This window comes from Ovis aries, chromosome 2 (assembly GCF_016772045.2).
Source record: "Ovis aries strain OAR_USU_Benz2616 breed Rambouillet chromosome 2, ARS-UI_Ramb_v3.0, whole genome shotgun sequence".
In the NCBI taxonomy this organism is placed as follows: Eukaryota; Metazoa; Chordata; class Mammalia; order Artiodactyla; family Bovidae; genus Ovis; species Ovis aries.
The window spans coordinates 148029570-148043077 of record NC_056055.1 but is presented as its reverse complement, the minus strand read 5'-3'; the positions used below and the strand labels follow the sequence as shown (position 1 = coordinate 148043077).

The 13508-nt window shown below is 35.6% G+C and overlaps 1 protein-coding gene across 11 annotated transcripts in view; it reads left to right on the top strand.

The window, feature by feature from the left end:
• Positions 1 to 13508, top strand: part of SLC4A10 (solute carrier family 4 member 10) — a 347928-nt gene that overhangs the window by 170445 nt on the left and 163975 nt on the right. For all 11 annotated transcript variants that reach the window (XM_060411136.1, XM_060411135.1, XM_060411134.1 and 8 more), the window contains exon 4: positions 5407 to 5545. In XM_060411136.1, the coding sequence (XP_060267119.1) occupies positions 5407 to 5545 (139 nt within the window). The remainder of the gene's footprint in view (positions 1 to 5406; positions 5546 to 13508) is intronic.

Sequence of the window (13508 nt, the reverse complement as noted above, 5' to 3'; positions counted from 1 at the left end):
TTCCTCCATGTCTTTTCATAGCTTAGTATCTCATTTAACTTTAGCATTGAATTGTATTTTGTTGTCTGGATGAGTCATAACATATTTATCCATTCACCTACTGAAGGACATCTTGCTTTCTTTCAAGTTTTGGCAGTTATGAATAAAGCTGCTATAAACATCCATGTATAGAGTTTCTTTGGTAGGCATAAGTTTCAACTCCTTTGGGTAAATACCAAGTAGAGCAATTACTGGATCATGTACTAAAAGTATGGTTAGTTTTATAAGAAGCTAAGTCATCTTCCAAAGCGGCCGTAAGGTTTTACATTTCCAGCAGCAGTGAATGAGAGTTTCTGTTGCTTCACATCCTTGCCGGGATTTGGTGTGGTTAGAATTCTGGATTGGGGGCATTTTAATATGTGTATAATGTTATCTCGTTGTTCTGAATTTCCCTGATAACATATGATGTGGAGCATCTTTTCATATATTTATTTCCCATCTGTATATCTTCTTTGGTGAGTTACCCATTAAAATTGTTGACCTGTTTTTTAAAAAGAAGTTGTTGGTTTTATTCAGTTCAGTTCAGTCATGTCCAACTCTTTGCGACCCTATGAACTGCAGCATGTCAGGCCTCCCGGTCTATCACCGACTCCTGAAGTTTACTCAAACTCATGTCCATTGAATTGGTGATGCCATCCAACCATCTTATCCTCTGTCGTCCCCTTCTCCTCCTGCCTTCAATCTTTCCCAGCATCAGGATCTTTTCCAAGGAGTCAGTTCTTCGCATCAGGTGGCCAGAATATTGGAGTTTCAGCTTAAGCATCAGTCCTTCCGATGAATATTCAGGACTGATTTCCTTTAGGATGGACTGGTTGGATCTCCTTGCAGCCAAGGGACTCTCATATTGGTCTTATTAATGTTGAGTATTAAGATGTCTTTGTGTGTTTTGGATACTAGTCCTTTATCAGACGTGCCTTTTTCAAGTCTGTAGCTGTCTTCCAATTTTTTTGACATTGTCTTTCATTCATGGATTGTTATCTTTGGTGCTGTATCTAAAAAGGCACCACCATACTCAGGGTCATCTAGGTTTTCTCCTATGTTATCTTCTGAGGGTTTTATGTGTTTGTGTTTTACATGTAGATCTATGATCCATTTTTGGGACTTCCAGGTGGTGCAGTGGTAAAGAATCCATCTGCCAATGCAGGAGGCTCAAGAGATGTCGGTTTGATCTTTGGGTGGGGAAGATCCCCTGGAGGAGGAAATGGCAACCCACTCCACTCTCACCTGGAAAATCCCATGCACAGAGGAGCCTGGTGGGCTACAGTCCCTGGAGTTGCAAAAGAGTCAGACATGATTGAGTGCATATGTGTCACACACACACACACAATCCGTTTTGAGTTTATTTTGGAAAAGTGTTGTAAGGTCTGTGTCTAGATCTGTGTTTTTGCATGTGGATGCCCATTTGTTGAAGAAACTCTACTACCCTGGCTCCTTTGTCAAAAATCAGATGACTGTATTTACGGAATTCTATAGTTGGGCTCTTTATTCTGTTCCATTGGTCTCTTTGTCTGTTCTGCCATTATCACACTGTCCTGATTGTTGTAGCTCTATAGTAAGTCTTGAAGTTGTGGAATGTCAGTCCTCTAACTTTGTTCTGCTGCTGCTGCTAAGTCACTTCAGTCGTGTCCAACTCTGTGCGACCCCATAGACTCCCACCAGACTCCCCCGTCCCTGGGATTCTCCAGGCAAGAACACTGGAGTGGGTTGCCATTTCCTTCTCCAATGCATGAAAATGAAAAGTGAAAGTAAAGTCGCTCAGTCGTATCCACTCCTTCAATATTTTGTTGGCTATTCTGGGTCTTCTGCCTTTACCTTTCCATATAAGCTTTAGAATCAGTTTGTTGGTGTCCATAAAATAACTTGACGGGATTTTGATTGGGATTGCATTAAATCTACAGATCAAGTTGGGAAGAACTGTCATCCTGTTAATATTGAGTCTTCTTATCTGTGACATAGATGTTCTAGCTCTTTCATTATGTTCATTGCATTTTCAGACTGAGTGATGTGTGTCCTTTTGAGTAGGTTATTGCTCAGACATAAAGAGATATTGTATGAAAATGCTTGATCCATAGAAGATATTGATACTTTTAAAAATCAATTTTGGCTTTTTCCCTTGTCTTATAGTCTCACCATAGCCAACCACTTTATAATTAGCATGTGAGTAACTAAATTAGTTTGAGTAACATAACTAGTAATGAAAAGATCAAAGTTTGCAAAGGAACTTGCTTATTTCCAATTATAATTCTATTAGTGGTTTTCTTCCTATAGTATAACTTTGTAAATTTGATTTTAAGTAACCATTTGTTGAAAATATGGCCTATATTCCAATAGACATAGTTTATTTGTGATTGTAAAAGTAATACATGGTCTTTGGAATTCCAGTGCTATTGAATATTAAGCTATTAAAATCCTATTGCTCTTAGTTCTCATCAATGATTCTATAGCATCTGACATTATTGACTTGTTCTTTTCTACCTTGACCCTGTTATACTACTCTTTTAATCAAATGTAAGTTTTATAAGGGCAGAGGTTTTTTTTTCCTTCTGTTTATGTCTGTCTAATTCACCTGACAAGTGGAGGGTGTTCATTATATATTTGTTCAGTGTACCAATCCTTTTACATATCTGTCTAATCCTTTTCTGATTTTTTAACTCCTCTTCCTCATCCTAAATATTAAATCATATAATTCCCTTGATACTGAGCCTTCTCTTGTCTTTCATTTTTGAGTCCTCATTCGTTGTAATCATATTACTTCTCTAGTTAAATGCAACCTGTGTCTTTACCTCTGACTTTGTCCTCTTTACTGAATCAAATATCCAGCAGTCCTGTGATCATCTTTATGTGTTTGAACTATAATCACCTCAAAGTCAGCATATCTAAAAGATGTCTCCTGTGCTCTCAGCCTACAATACTGGCTCCTCATTCTGACCACCCTTTTTTCCCAAGTTTTGTTGAAAAATAACTGACATACCTCATAGTATGAGTACATGATGGTTTGCTTTACATATGTTGTGAAATGACTGCCGTGATAGGTTTAGTTAACATTCATCACGGATGAGAAGTCGTAGAATTTACTCAACAACTTACTTACATATCATAAAGCTGTATTAAGTGTATTCATCATGTTGTCTATTACATCCCTAGTACTTAAAACTGGAAGTTTATACCTTTTGACCATTTTTCTCCACTTTCTCCTCTTTCCACTCCATACTACTGGTAAGCACAAGTCTGAAATCTTTTTCCATGAGTTTAGCTCAGATGGTAAAGAATCTGCCTGCAACACAGGAGATATGAGTTCAATCTCTGGGTCAGGAAGATCCCTTGGAGAAGGGACTGGCTATCTACACCAGTATTCTTGCCTGGAGAATTCCATGGACAGAGGAGCCTGGTGGGCTACAGTACACGGGGTCACAAAGACTGAGCAGCTAATGCTTTGGTTTTACTGTTTTGTCTTTTTTTAGATTCCACATATAAGTAAGATCATATATTAATAGTATTTGTGTTTCCCTGTCTCTCATTTCACTTAGCATCTTCAAGGCTCATCCATGTTATAAACCTCTTTCAATTAATGGCACTGGTATTTTCTCATTCTCCCTGCTTCAAATTCTAAACCTTTCTGTTTTCACAGGGCTATATTTTCATTGTATCCATCCCTACTACCACTAGCATCAGCATCAGTCATCATTAATAATATTTGCATGATGCTTGATAATTTTAAAAGTTTTTTTTTGCATGCATTATTCTTCTTTAGGAACTTGATCCTATCTTCTAGGAAACTAATTCTGGCAGCTGGAAATATTTTCTACTTAAAGTATTTAATTTGTTATTGAACAGTAAATTTTAAATTGCAATTAAGGAAAGTATAACAAGGAGAAATATAGAGTGCTGTGAATTAAGATAACAGGTGCCTGACTTAATTGTTGCATATGAGTGCTCGTGTGTGTGTTTCATGAGTCTGATTAGGTAGGCTTGCCAAAGTATATTATAGTGAAGTAGATGATGAAAGATACAGCAGAGCTAGAGGAGACAGTATGTGCAGTGGCCCTGAAATGGGAAGGAACATGCTATTTTTAAAAATCTGAAAGAAAACTAAGGTACCCAGAGTGGAATTACAAGGCAAAAGATAAGGCTATTAAGGTAGGCAGAAGCTAGGGCCCCACTGCAAACATTTATTGATACAAAAAGTATGAGACTATATAATATTTTATATTATATGTATCTTTTTCACTTTTGACTTCTAAAATCCTCCCAGTTGTGACTTAATTATAACCTAATCCTTTAAGTTACTTATTAATTGGTTTATTTTCACAAAATATTTAATATTATAGATTTAAGTGATCACTGTGGTTTGTTACTGATTTATTCATTCTCTTGTGTTTTAAAAAATAGTTGAAAATACCAGATATTTTATTGTAATAGCATTGAATTTATAAGATGGTTTTCCACTATTGGGCTTTTCCATTAATATAAATATATTCATTTATTTAGGTCTACTTTTATATCATTCAGTAAAGTTTTATAATTTTCACAAATGTATTGATTGAACATATATTTACCAGGTAACCCAACAATTCTACTCCTAGGTATTTACCCCAGAGAATAAAAATTTACACTCACACAAAAATTTGGAATATTTATAGAAGTTCTATTCATAACTGAAAAAACTGTAAATTTAATATCCTTCAACAAATGAATAGATAAGCAAAACAAGGTACATTCATATAATGGACTATTACTTAGCAATAAAACGAATGAATTACTGATATATTCTGTGACACAGATAAATTTCAAAACCTTAAAGGCATATTGGTAAGTGAATAACAGTCTCTAAAAGCTATACACCATATGTTTCCACTTGTATGGCATTCTGTAAAAGGCAAAACTATAGCAGTAGGGACCAGATTAATGGTTGCAAGGGGTGAGGGGAAGGATAAGGGTGTAATTGTCAAGAAGCCTCGCAAAGGAGTTCTTTTTGGTGAGTTATATTCAGCACAGTTTTAATATAAGTGAATTTTATCATAGTCTGCTCTTCTGAATATGACCATAAAGTGTAGCAATGTGATGAGAGAAACAGTGCATGTGTGTATGAGAGATGTGGAAATATTTTCCGTGATGCTTAAGTAATCCAAAATAATCATCACGTTTGATTTTATCTTTGATAATATAGTACATTATATACTTACATTTTATGTGTTTACGATCCCATATTTTACTGGACTTAATGTAATACTGAGTTCATCTTAATTTCTCAAGTCTATTCTGGGTGAGTGCTGCGGTCGGGGAGATGCGAGTGGTGTGAAGGTGGTAACTGGGACATTCGCAGCTCCAGGTCTTGCTGATGCGTGTTCTTGTCTCTGGCATCCATAGACACCCCGTCACAGCGAGTACAGTTTATTCTTGGGACGGAGGATGATGATGAGGAGCACATTCCTCATGACCTCTTCACAGAACTCGATGAGATTTGCTGGCGTGAAGGTGAGGATGCTGAGTGGCGAGAAACAGCCAGGTGAGGAATTTTTGGTTGAAGGGGGACGTGATGATAAAGAATTTTCATACTATCAGAAAAAAAAGAGATTTCTGTTGCCACAACTTTGCAAACATCCATCAGTGCTGCTGATTTCTGAAATTGCTCATCTGGCCTGGGCATATCCTATAATGGCATATGGGTCAGAATGAAATCCGAAGGCTGTAATTATAGTAAACAGTGATGCAGAATCAGCAGCGGCTGCAGTCTTAAAGATAAACAGTAGCATAATTTGTGTGTCATCTGGGAAACAATAGCTATCTAACAGTAATTTATTTGTATCTTTTCAATTACTAACTTGTGCTCCAACTGGTAATATTATGTGGGACTTTTTAAAAGAAAGGACAAAAATTTTATGAGATTTTAGTTGGAGTCCTGGATTTATGTACTATTTGTTGAGGGTAAAAATATTTGTAATGTGTTTCTATGAAATGTATACATTTAAACATAGTGGTTTTTAAAAAATTATTCTTAAAGGATTACTTTTTCTGTCACTTACAGTGAATATTTCTATATTGCCATTTGATGACTTGTGATAAAAGAGCAATAAATTTGCATTTATTTATTTATAAATACAATAAATTTATTTGCAATTTGCAAAATAAATAAATTTGCATTTATTTTTTCATTCTTCTTTTCTAACACTGATGTTCTATTGTGTGCTAAATGCAATAGAACAGCAACAACAACAAAAATCTTAGCGAATACCCTGGCTGTTCAGTGGTTAGGACTTCATGCTTTCACTGCAGAGGGCCTGAGTTCAGTCCCTGGTTGGGGAACAAAGATCATACAAGCTGCTCTGTGCAGCCAAACAAGGAAAACAAGCAACGTAGATCTTGCTTTTAAGAACCTCACCTCTAATGCGGGATTTAGATAAGTAAACAAAGTTGTGAATACTGTATAATGAATGCTGTGATCCAGCTGTGCACAAGGAACTGCAGGCATACATAGGGTTAACAATAAAATGGGAAAGACTAGAGAGCACTCCAAGAAAGGTAGAGACACCAAGGAAACATCTCATACAAAGATGGGAAGAATAAAGGACAGATGGTATGGGCCTAAGGGAAGCAGAAGATATAAAGAGGTGGCAAATATACACAGAAGAACTATACAAAAAAGATCTTCATGACCCAGATAACCACGATGGTGTGATCAGTCACCTAGAGCCAGACATCCTGGAATGCGAAGTCAAGTGGGCCTTAGGAAACATCATTACGAACAAGCTAGTGGAGGTGATGGAATTCCAGTTGAGCTATTTCAAATCTTAAAAGATGATGCTGTGAAAGTGCTGCACTCAATATGCCAGCAAATCTGGAAAACTCAGCAGTGGCCCCAGCACTGGAAAAGGTCAGTTTTCATTCCAATCCCAAAGAAAGGCAATACCAAAGAATGTTCAAGTTCAGTTCAGTTCAGTCGCTCAGTCGTGTCTGACTCTTTGTGACCCCATGAATTGCAGCACACTACCAAAAATCATCAAACTTGTAAAAATTTTAGCTAACTTTATAGGTGCAAAATCAATTTCATTGTTTTAATCTTTGTTGTATTTTTAATTATTAGTGAGATTGAACATCTTTTCATATGTTTTTATGTTTTTCCAGAGAACTAGCTGTTTATTTCCTTTACTGGTTTTATTTCAAGTCATTCATTTTTGTTATTTGTGTTTTTTAATGCCTTAAAACTAGGGTATGTTATTCTGTGTGAATTACCCTTTTAATGAAAAAATATATATAAATTAAATTCTTTCTAATGCTAATATAGAACTAAATTTGAAACAGTTTTTATTAATATGTGACCTGGAAAATTTTAAGATTAAGAACCATCTGCCTAATTTTTTTCTTCCAACTGCATCAAAACCTAAGTACTATTTTCAAAGACATAATATGTGTGCTCATCTTTTTTGATGACAGAAAAACAATATATGATAGTATTCTCCACCAATTAGTTTTATAAATTTTGCTCTTTTATGATGAAAAGTTGTTGATAAGGAATTTAAAGTACAAACCTCCCTGTTTAAGGCTAGAATCATCCATCCTCAACTAGTTCTAAGAAACAAGCGTTCCTGGCTGACTTAAACGAAGAAGATTGATGGTTATGATGACTGTATAGCTCTGATTACAGTTTCTTTAATCAACTGCTGAGAATTACTTCTTGGCAGCATTTTTTAAAAAATGTATTTCTTCTTTCTCATCCCTCAGAATAGAGCAGAGAATTAAGATAGGAATATGTGTTCTGATGTAAAAATCTAGAGTTTTTTTACCTTCTAGATCAAATGGTGATCTATTCCTTTTAAACACTAACTTCTTGTAACTTTCCCACTATCTTCAAGCTAAGAGATAGCTGAGTAATACCAGAATCTAGCTCTCTGCCTATCACAGTTGAGCAGGTAAGGTTTTATCATGCTCTAATGGATTAACTTGAATAACATTTTATTCTAAGTCACCAAAAATGTTGCTACTTATTTATAAAGAATGTAAGAGATGATCTAGTTAAGTATTAGTATGCTCTAATATTATTAGGTAGGACCTGTGTTCTTAGCCCTGCTTCTGGTGCATATATTTGAGGTTCAAATAAACATCTGATAAGCAGTCAAAATAGAAACAGACATTGAAGAGAAGAGTAGTAAATTTTGGCTGAAGCACAGTACTTCAGGAAAGAACAGAACATATTTATTGAGGACTTAGAAATGAAGTAGGTTTTAAAGTGGTGAAAGTAATTTTGTTCTGGATAACCTAGTTCATCTAAAAAGACTAATTTTTGTTAATTCATGACTCCATCTGATTTTTCAAATGCAGTTTAATTCTAATAGATTATTAGCCTGACCATTTGAACTATTTCTTTCTTTTGATTAGTATTCCGAGGGTAATTAAAATTTTTCACCCTAATAGTAGAAATTAAAAAGGATATTTTATCAGCACATTGCACCTGCCATATATCACACCTAGAATTTTCGTGCCCACTGTTGTTGCCAATTAAAGCTTAGGTAAAGTTTTAGATTTTGAAGCTAAATTTTGAATCATAATTATTTAATAAATGTTTGTGAAAACCAGCTGTTCACTTTTAAAGACCCTAAAAGAAGCCATATGACTGGGCTCATGAAATCAGCACAATTACAATGTCCTACTTATAAATAACATGTAATGTTATTAATAGAAAAGTACGCAAAGGTACCACAGCTGTGCAATGGTGGAAACAACATGTTTGACTCACTGTGGTTGCCCTTTAAAAATGTTTCCCACAAATGAGCTTAGCAGAGGCAAACCAAGGGATTTGATGCTACATAGATGGTAATGTGGAAAAGGATGATTAAATCAAACTAATTTTATTCATGATGTGGAGGTATTCAATATTTAAAATTGGTAGAGGTTCAAGTCATCAAGATTTTTCAGTGGAGTGTGAGGTGTGAAAATAATATGGTTAAGAACAGCTAATGTCAATAAACTCTAAGTTTGGATATATTTTATTTTCCCTTTCCCCTTGAAATAGGCACTTTATGATCACATATGTTATTCTCCAGCCCCTATCCTAACCATGTTCCCTTTTAACCCTCAATATCCTTAACTCTACCCCATAAAAAGATGTTTTCTCTTGAAATTTCATGACATTTCCCAAGGCTATGATTTTAGATGATACAGTAACTCCCTATTTGGATAGAATCAGAGAATAAAATTATTAGAAAAGTTAAACTGAATTAGTGAGAATAAAATAAACAGAAAGAGTTAAATTCCATAGAAAAAGTCCATTTCTAATTTAATTCTATTTTGTAGATTTCTTATATGTGTATTGTAGAGGAGATTATCATCAACTTAATCCTCAAAGAATTCAGGAAACACCTATTTTATGTTGTTGTTGCTTAGTAGAAAGAGATTCCAATGTGTTAATTATGGATGAAAACAGACCCAGAGTTACTGAAGGAAATGAAAATAAACTCAAAGAGTTTAAATCCACCCTTCCCCCATAGAAAATATCATGCAATTGGCCTACAATTTCAGTTTTTCTTATTGTCTTTCACATCTCATTCATGCTCATGAGACTCCTGTTTGCTTTGGTTTGCTAGTCAAACAAGTGTCAGCTGAGTTTATTGGAATAAACTGGAATAAATTACAGCAGTTTAGGTCATTAACTGCAGTCAGGCATTTTGCAACTGACAGTATATTCAGTGACTACAGATCTTGAAACAGGATTTGGTGTGTTCTCAGGCCTGCTAATTTCTATCTTTAGAGTATGAAATGGCATGAAAAACAGAAAAGAGAGATATACGTATATATCTTTAAAATATATTCATTTAAATATCTTTCAAAGCTTTTGGCATCATTCTGGAGTTGGCATAAAGCACTGAATCTTGAAGTGTTTAGTAACTTGATATTTGTAACTTGTGGGTTCCTTTTTATGGGAAGCATCTGATGTTTCCTCCTGAAATACTCATAATGGTTATATCAAACCATCCATGCATATAACTTATATTTGGTCATCCAAACTGCATGAAACTCCCAAGAGTCTCCATTCTTTTCTGAAAGACCAAACTCTAAATTTGAAGGACATTATTCTAAAGGAAGTAGTTTTGTTTTTAAAATGTCTTTTCAGAGACATGTAGATCAATGGAACAGAACAGAGAATTAAGATAGACTAACTCAAGTTCTACGGTGTTGGAGTAGACTCTTGAGAATCCCTTGGACTGCAAGGAGATCCAACTAGTCCATCCTAAAGGAAATCAGTCCTGAATATTCATTGGAAGGATTGATGTTGAAACTCAAACTGCAATACTTTGGCCACCTGATGCAAAGAGCTGACTCATTTGAAAAGACCCTCATGCTGGGAAAGATTGACGGGGGGAGGAGAAGGGGACGAGAGAGGATGAGATGGTTGGATGGCATCACTGATTCAATGGACATGAGTTTGAGTGAACTCTGGGAGCTGGTGATGCCTGGGAGGCCAGGCGTGCTGCAATTCATGGGGTCGCAAAGAGTCGCACACGACTGAGCGAGTGAACTGAATCCAAGTTCAACTAAGCAATTTTTGACAAAGGTGAAGGAAGAATTGTCTTTTCAAAAAATGGTACTAGCACAATTAGAGTTCTATAAGTAAAAAAAAAATTAATTTCAATATAAACTTGACAGTGTACACAATGTTAATTCAAAATAAATCGTAAATCTAAATGTAAAACATAAAGCTGTACAAATGTTAGGGAAATGTAGGAGAAGATCTTCAGGACCAAGGGCTAGAAGATGAGTTTTTAGACATGATATTGAAAGCACAATCTTTTAGCTAAAAGAAAATATTTTTAAATTTGACTTCATTGGAATTAAAACTTTTTGCTGTGAAAAAAACAACCTGTTAGAGGATGAAGACAAACTACTGACAGAGAGAAAATATTTGCAAACCACATATTTGACTAAAATATTATGTCCAGAATGTGTAAAGAGCTTCAAAGTTCAACAGTATAAAAACAAATCAATTAGGAAAATGTGCAAAAACAAGCAAACAAACAAAAAACCTTTCAGAGAAGAGATAACATGTCACAAATAGAGATGTAAACAGTGTTCAAAATCATAAGTCATTAGAGAAATGTAAATTAAAACCACTGTGAGATACCACTGCACACCTAAGAGAATAACTAAGATAAAAAAATAGTCATAATAGCAAATGCTGATGAGGATTCAAGAGACTGGATCTCTCCGCTATTACTGGCACAAATGTAAAATGGTAGCACTACTCTAGAAAACAGTTTGACAGTTTCTTATAAAACTAAGCATGTATTAGTAAATAGGACTCAGCAATCACAGTCTTGGGCATTTACCCTAGAGAGATGAAAACACATTCACACAAAAACTTCTACATGAATGTTCATAGCAGCTTCATTTGTGATAGCAAAAACCTATAAACAACTCATTCTTCATTGGGTGAGTGGTTAAATAAACTGATACATCCATACAGTGGAAATCTTTTCACCAATAAAAAGGAACAATCTACTGATACATACAACAGCTTCGACCGATCTCAAAGACATTGTGCTTTAGTGAAAGATGTCTACCTCCAAAAGTTGCGAACCATATGATTACGCACTTGGCCAACAAAGGTCCGTCTAGTCAAGGCTATGGTTTTTCCAGTGGTCACGTATGGATGTGAGACTTGGACTGTGATGAAAGCTGAGCGCCGAAGAATCGATGCTTTTGAGCTGTGGTGTTGGAGAAGACTCTTGAGAGTCCCTTGGACTGCAGGGAGGTCCAACCAGTCCATCCTAAAGGAGATCAGTCCTAGGTGTTCATTGGAAGGACTGATGCTGAAGCTGAAACTCCAGTACTTTGGCCACCTCATGAGAAGAGTTGACTCATTGGAAAAGACCCTGATGCTGGGAGGGAGGGATTGGGGGCAGGAGGAGAAGGGGGCGACAGAGGATGAGATGGCTGGATGGTATCACCGACTCAATGGACGTGAGTTTGAGTGAACTCCAGGAGTTGGTGATGGACAGGGAGGCTTGGCGTGCTGCGATTCATGGGGTTGCAAAGAGTCAGACATGACTGAGCGACTGAACTGAACTGAAGTGGACTGAATGTCCTCAAAATGACAAAACTATAGTGATGAAGAAAAGATTAATGATTACAAGGGGACAGAAACAGGGTGAAAACTGAGAATATAAGGGAAGCTCATTTGTGATGATGGAACAGTTACATATTTTGATTATGGGGGCAGTTACTGAATCTTTTGTTGTTGTTCGGTTGCTAAGCTGTAGTTGATGAGCTGTATTAATGACTGTCAGATGGTCTCTGATGGATAATGACCCTGAAAGGGGTAAAAATTGTTAAGATTCATAATATGAAAATATTCTGGACTGTGTAGGCAAAAATACATACATATGTTGTATATAGATGTATATATAAAATTGCTGTAATATTGCCACCATTTGAAGAGATGCTGTCAGCCTTTTGTGCTCAAGTGTAAGTTTTTTCAACCTTCAAACATTCTATAAACTCATGATGGGTGTAGGCATACTCCCCTTTCTAAACTTGTGGCAGACATAGCCATTTTTCCCTATTAGTTTCCTTTTTACTTCCTGACATTTTGGTCCTTGAACACTAAGAACAGATCCAGAGTTTCTTTATCTTTCTTGGAACTCTACACACTAATCTTTCTGACTAGCCCTTTTGGTTAGCTTTTTTAGCTGGCCAATATACTGATTCTTTACTAGACTACATACTTGTCCTCTGTTGGAGTTGGAGTGTTTGAATATATAATTTTTTAATGTAAAACAGTAATAAAATATCATATAGAGAGGAAATTTAAGTGATATTGCATGGCAAGAGGAAGTTAGGGCAAAAGTGACAAGGAGAGGGAAAAAAATGAGGAAGATGGTATGGAGTTAAGAAAGGAGAGGCATTTAGGTGAGGGTTTGTTAGAAATGGTGGAATTAAATTGGTTATCTGCTGAGATTTAAAAGGAAGTACTTAAAAGAATAAGATATTTAGTATGACTGCCAAGCAGTAAAATCATAAGTTTCTCTTTATTCCTTCCATTTATCTTAGTTAAGAAAAAAATCTCAGATATTACTGTTCATTTCACTCTAAGAAGGCAATGGTTTCCCATTTGGCACTGTATATCAAGAGTCTTCTATTCTTAGCCCTGGCAGGAACACTTAGGTAATGCAATCTGAGCTCAGTTCTCATAGATTTAGTCCCTAGAAGTGACTGCAATCACAAGATTTTATTCAAGCAGGCCTAATAAGTATTTTTCCTGCAGAATAATCCCCAAATATACTAGTTTCTCTAAAAATCAAAGGGCAAAATTTTCAAAAGATTCATATATTGTTTTTAGACCTTCCACTAAATAAAAATGACTACTCTTTCATTTCCTTTTGCATTTTATTATCATTCCATGAAGTATATTCTCTTTATTAGTTCTATTACAGATTCCCTGTGACCACTGAATAAACATTTGTTGTTGTTTACTTGCT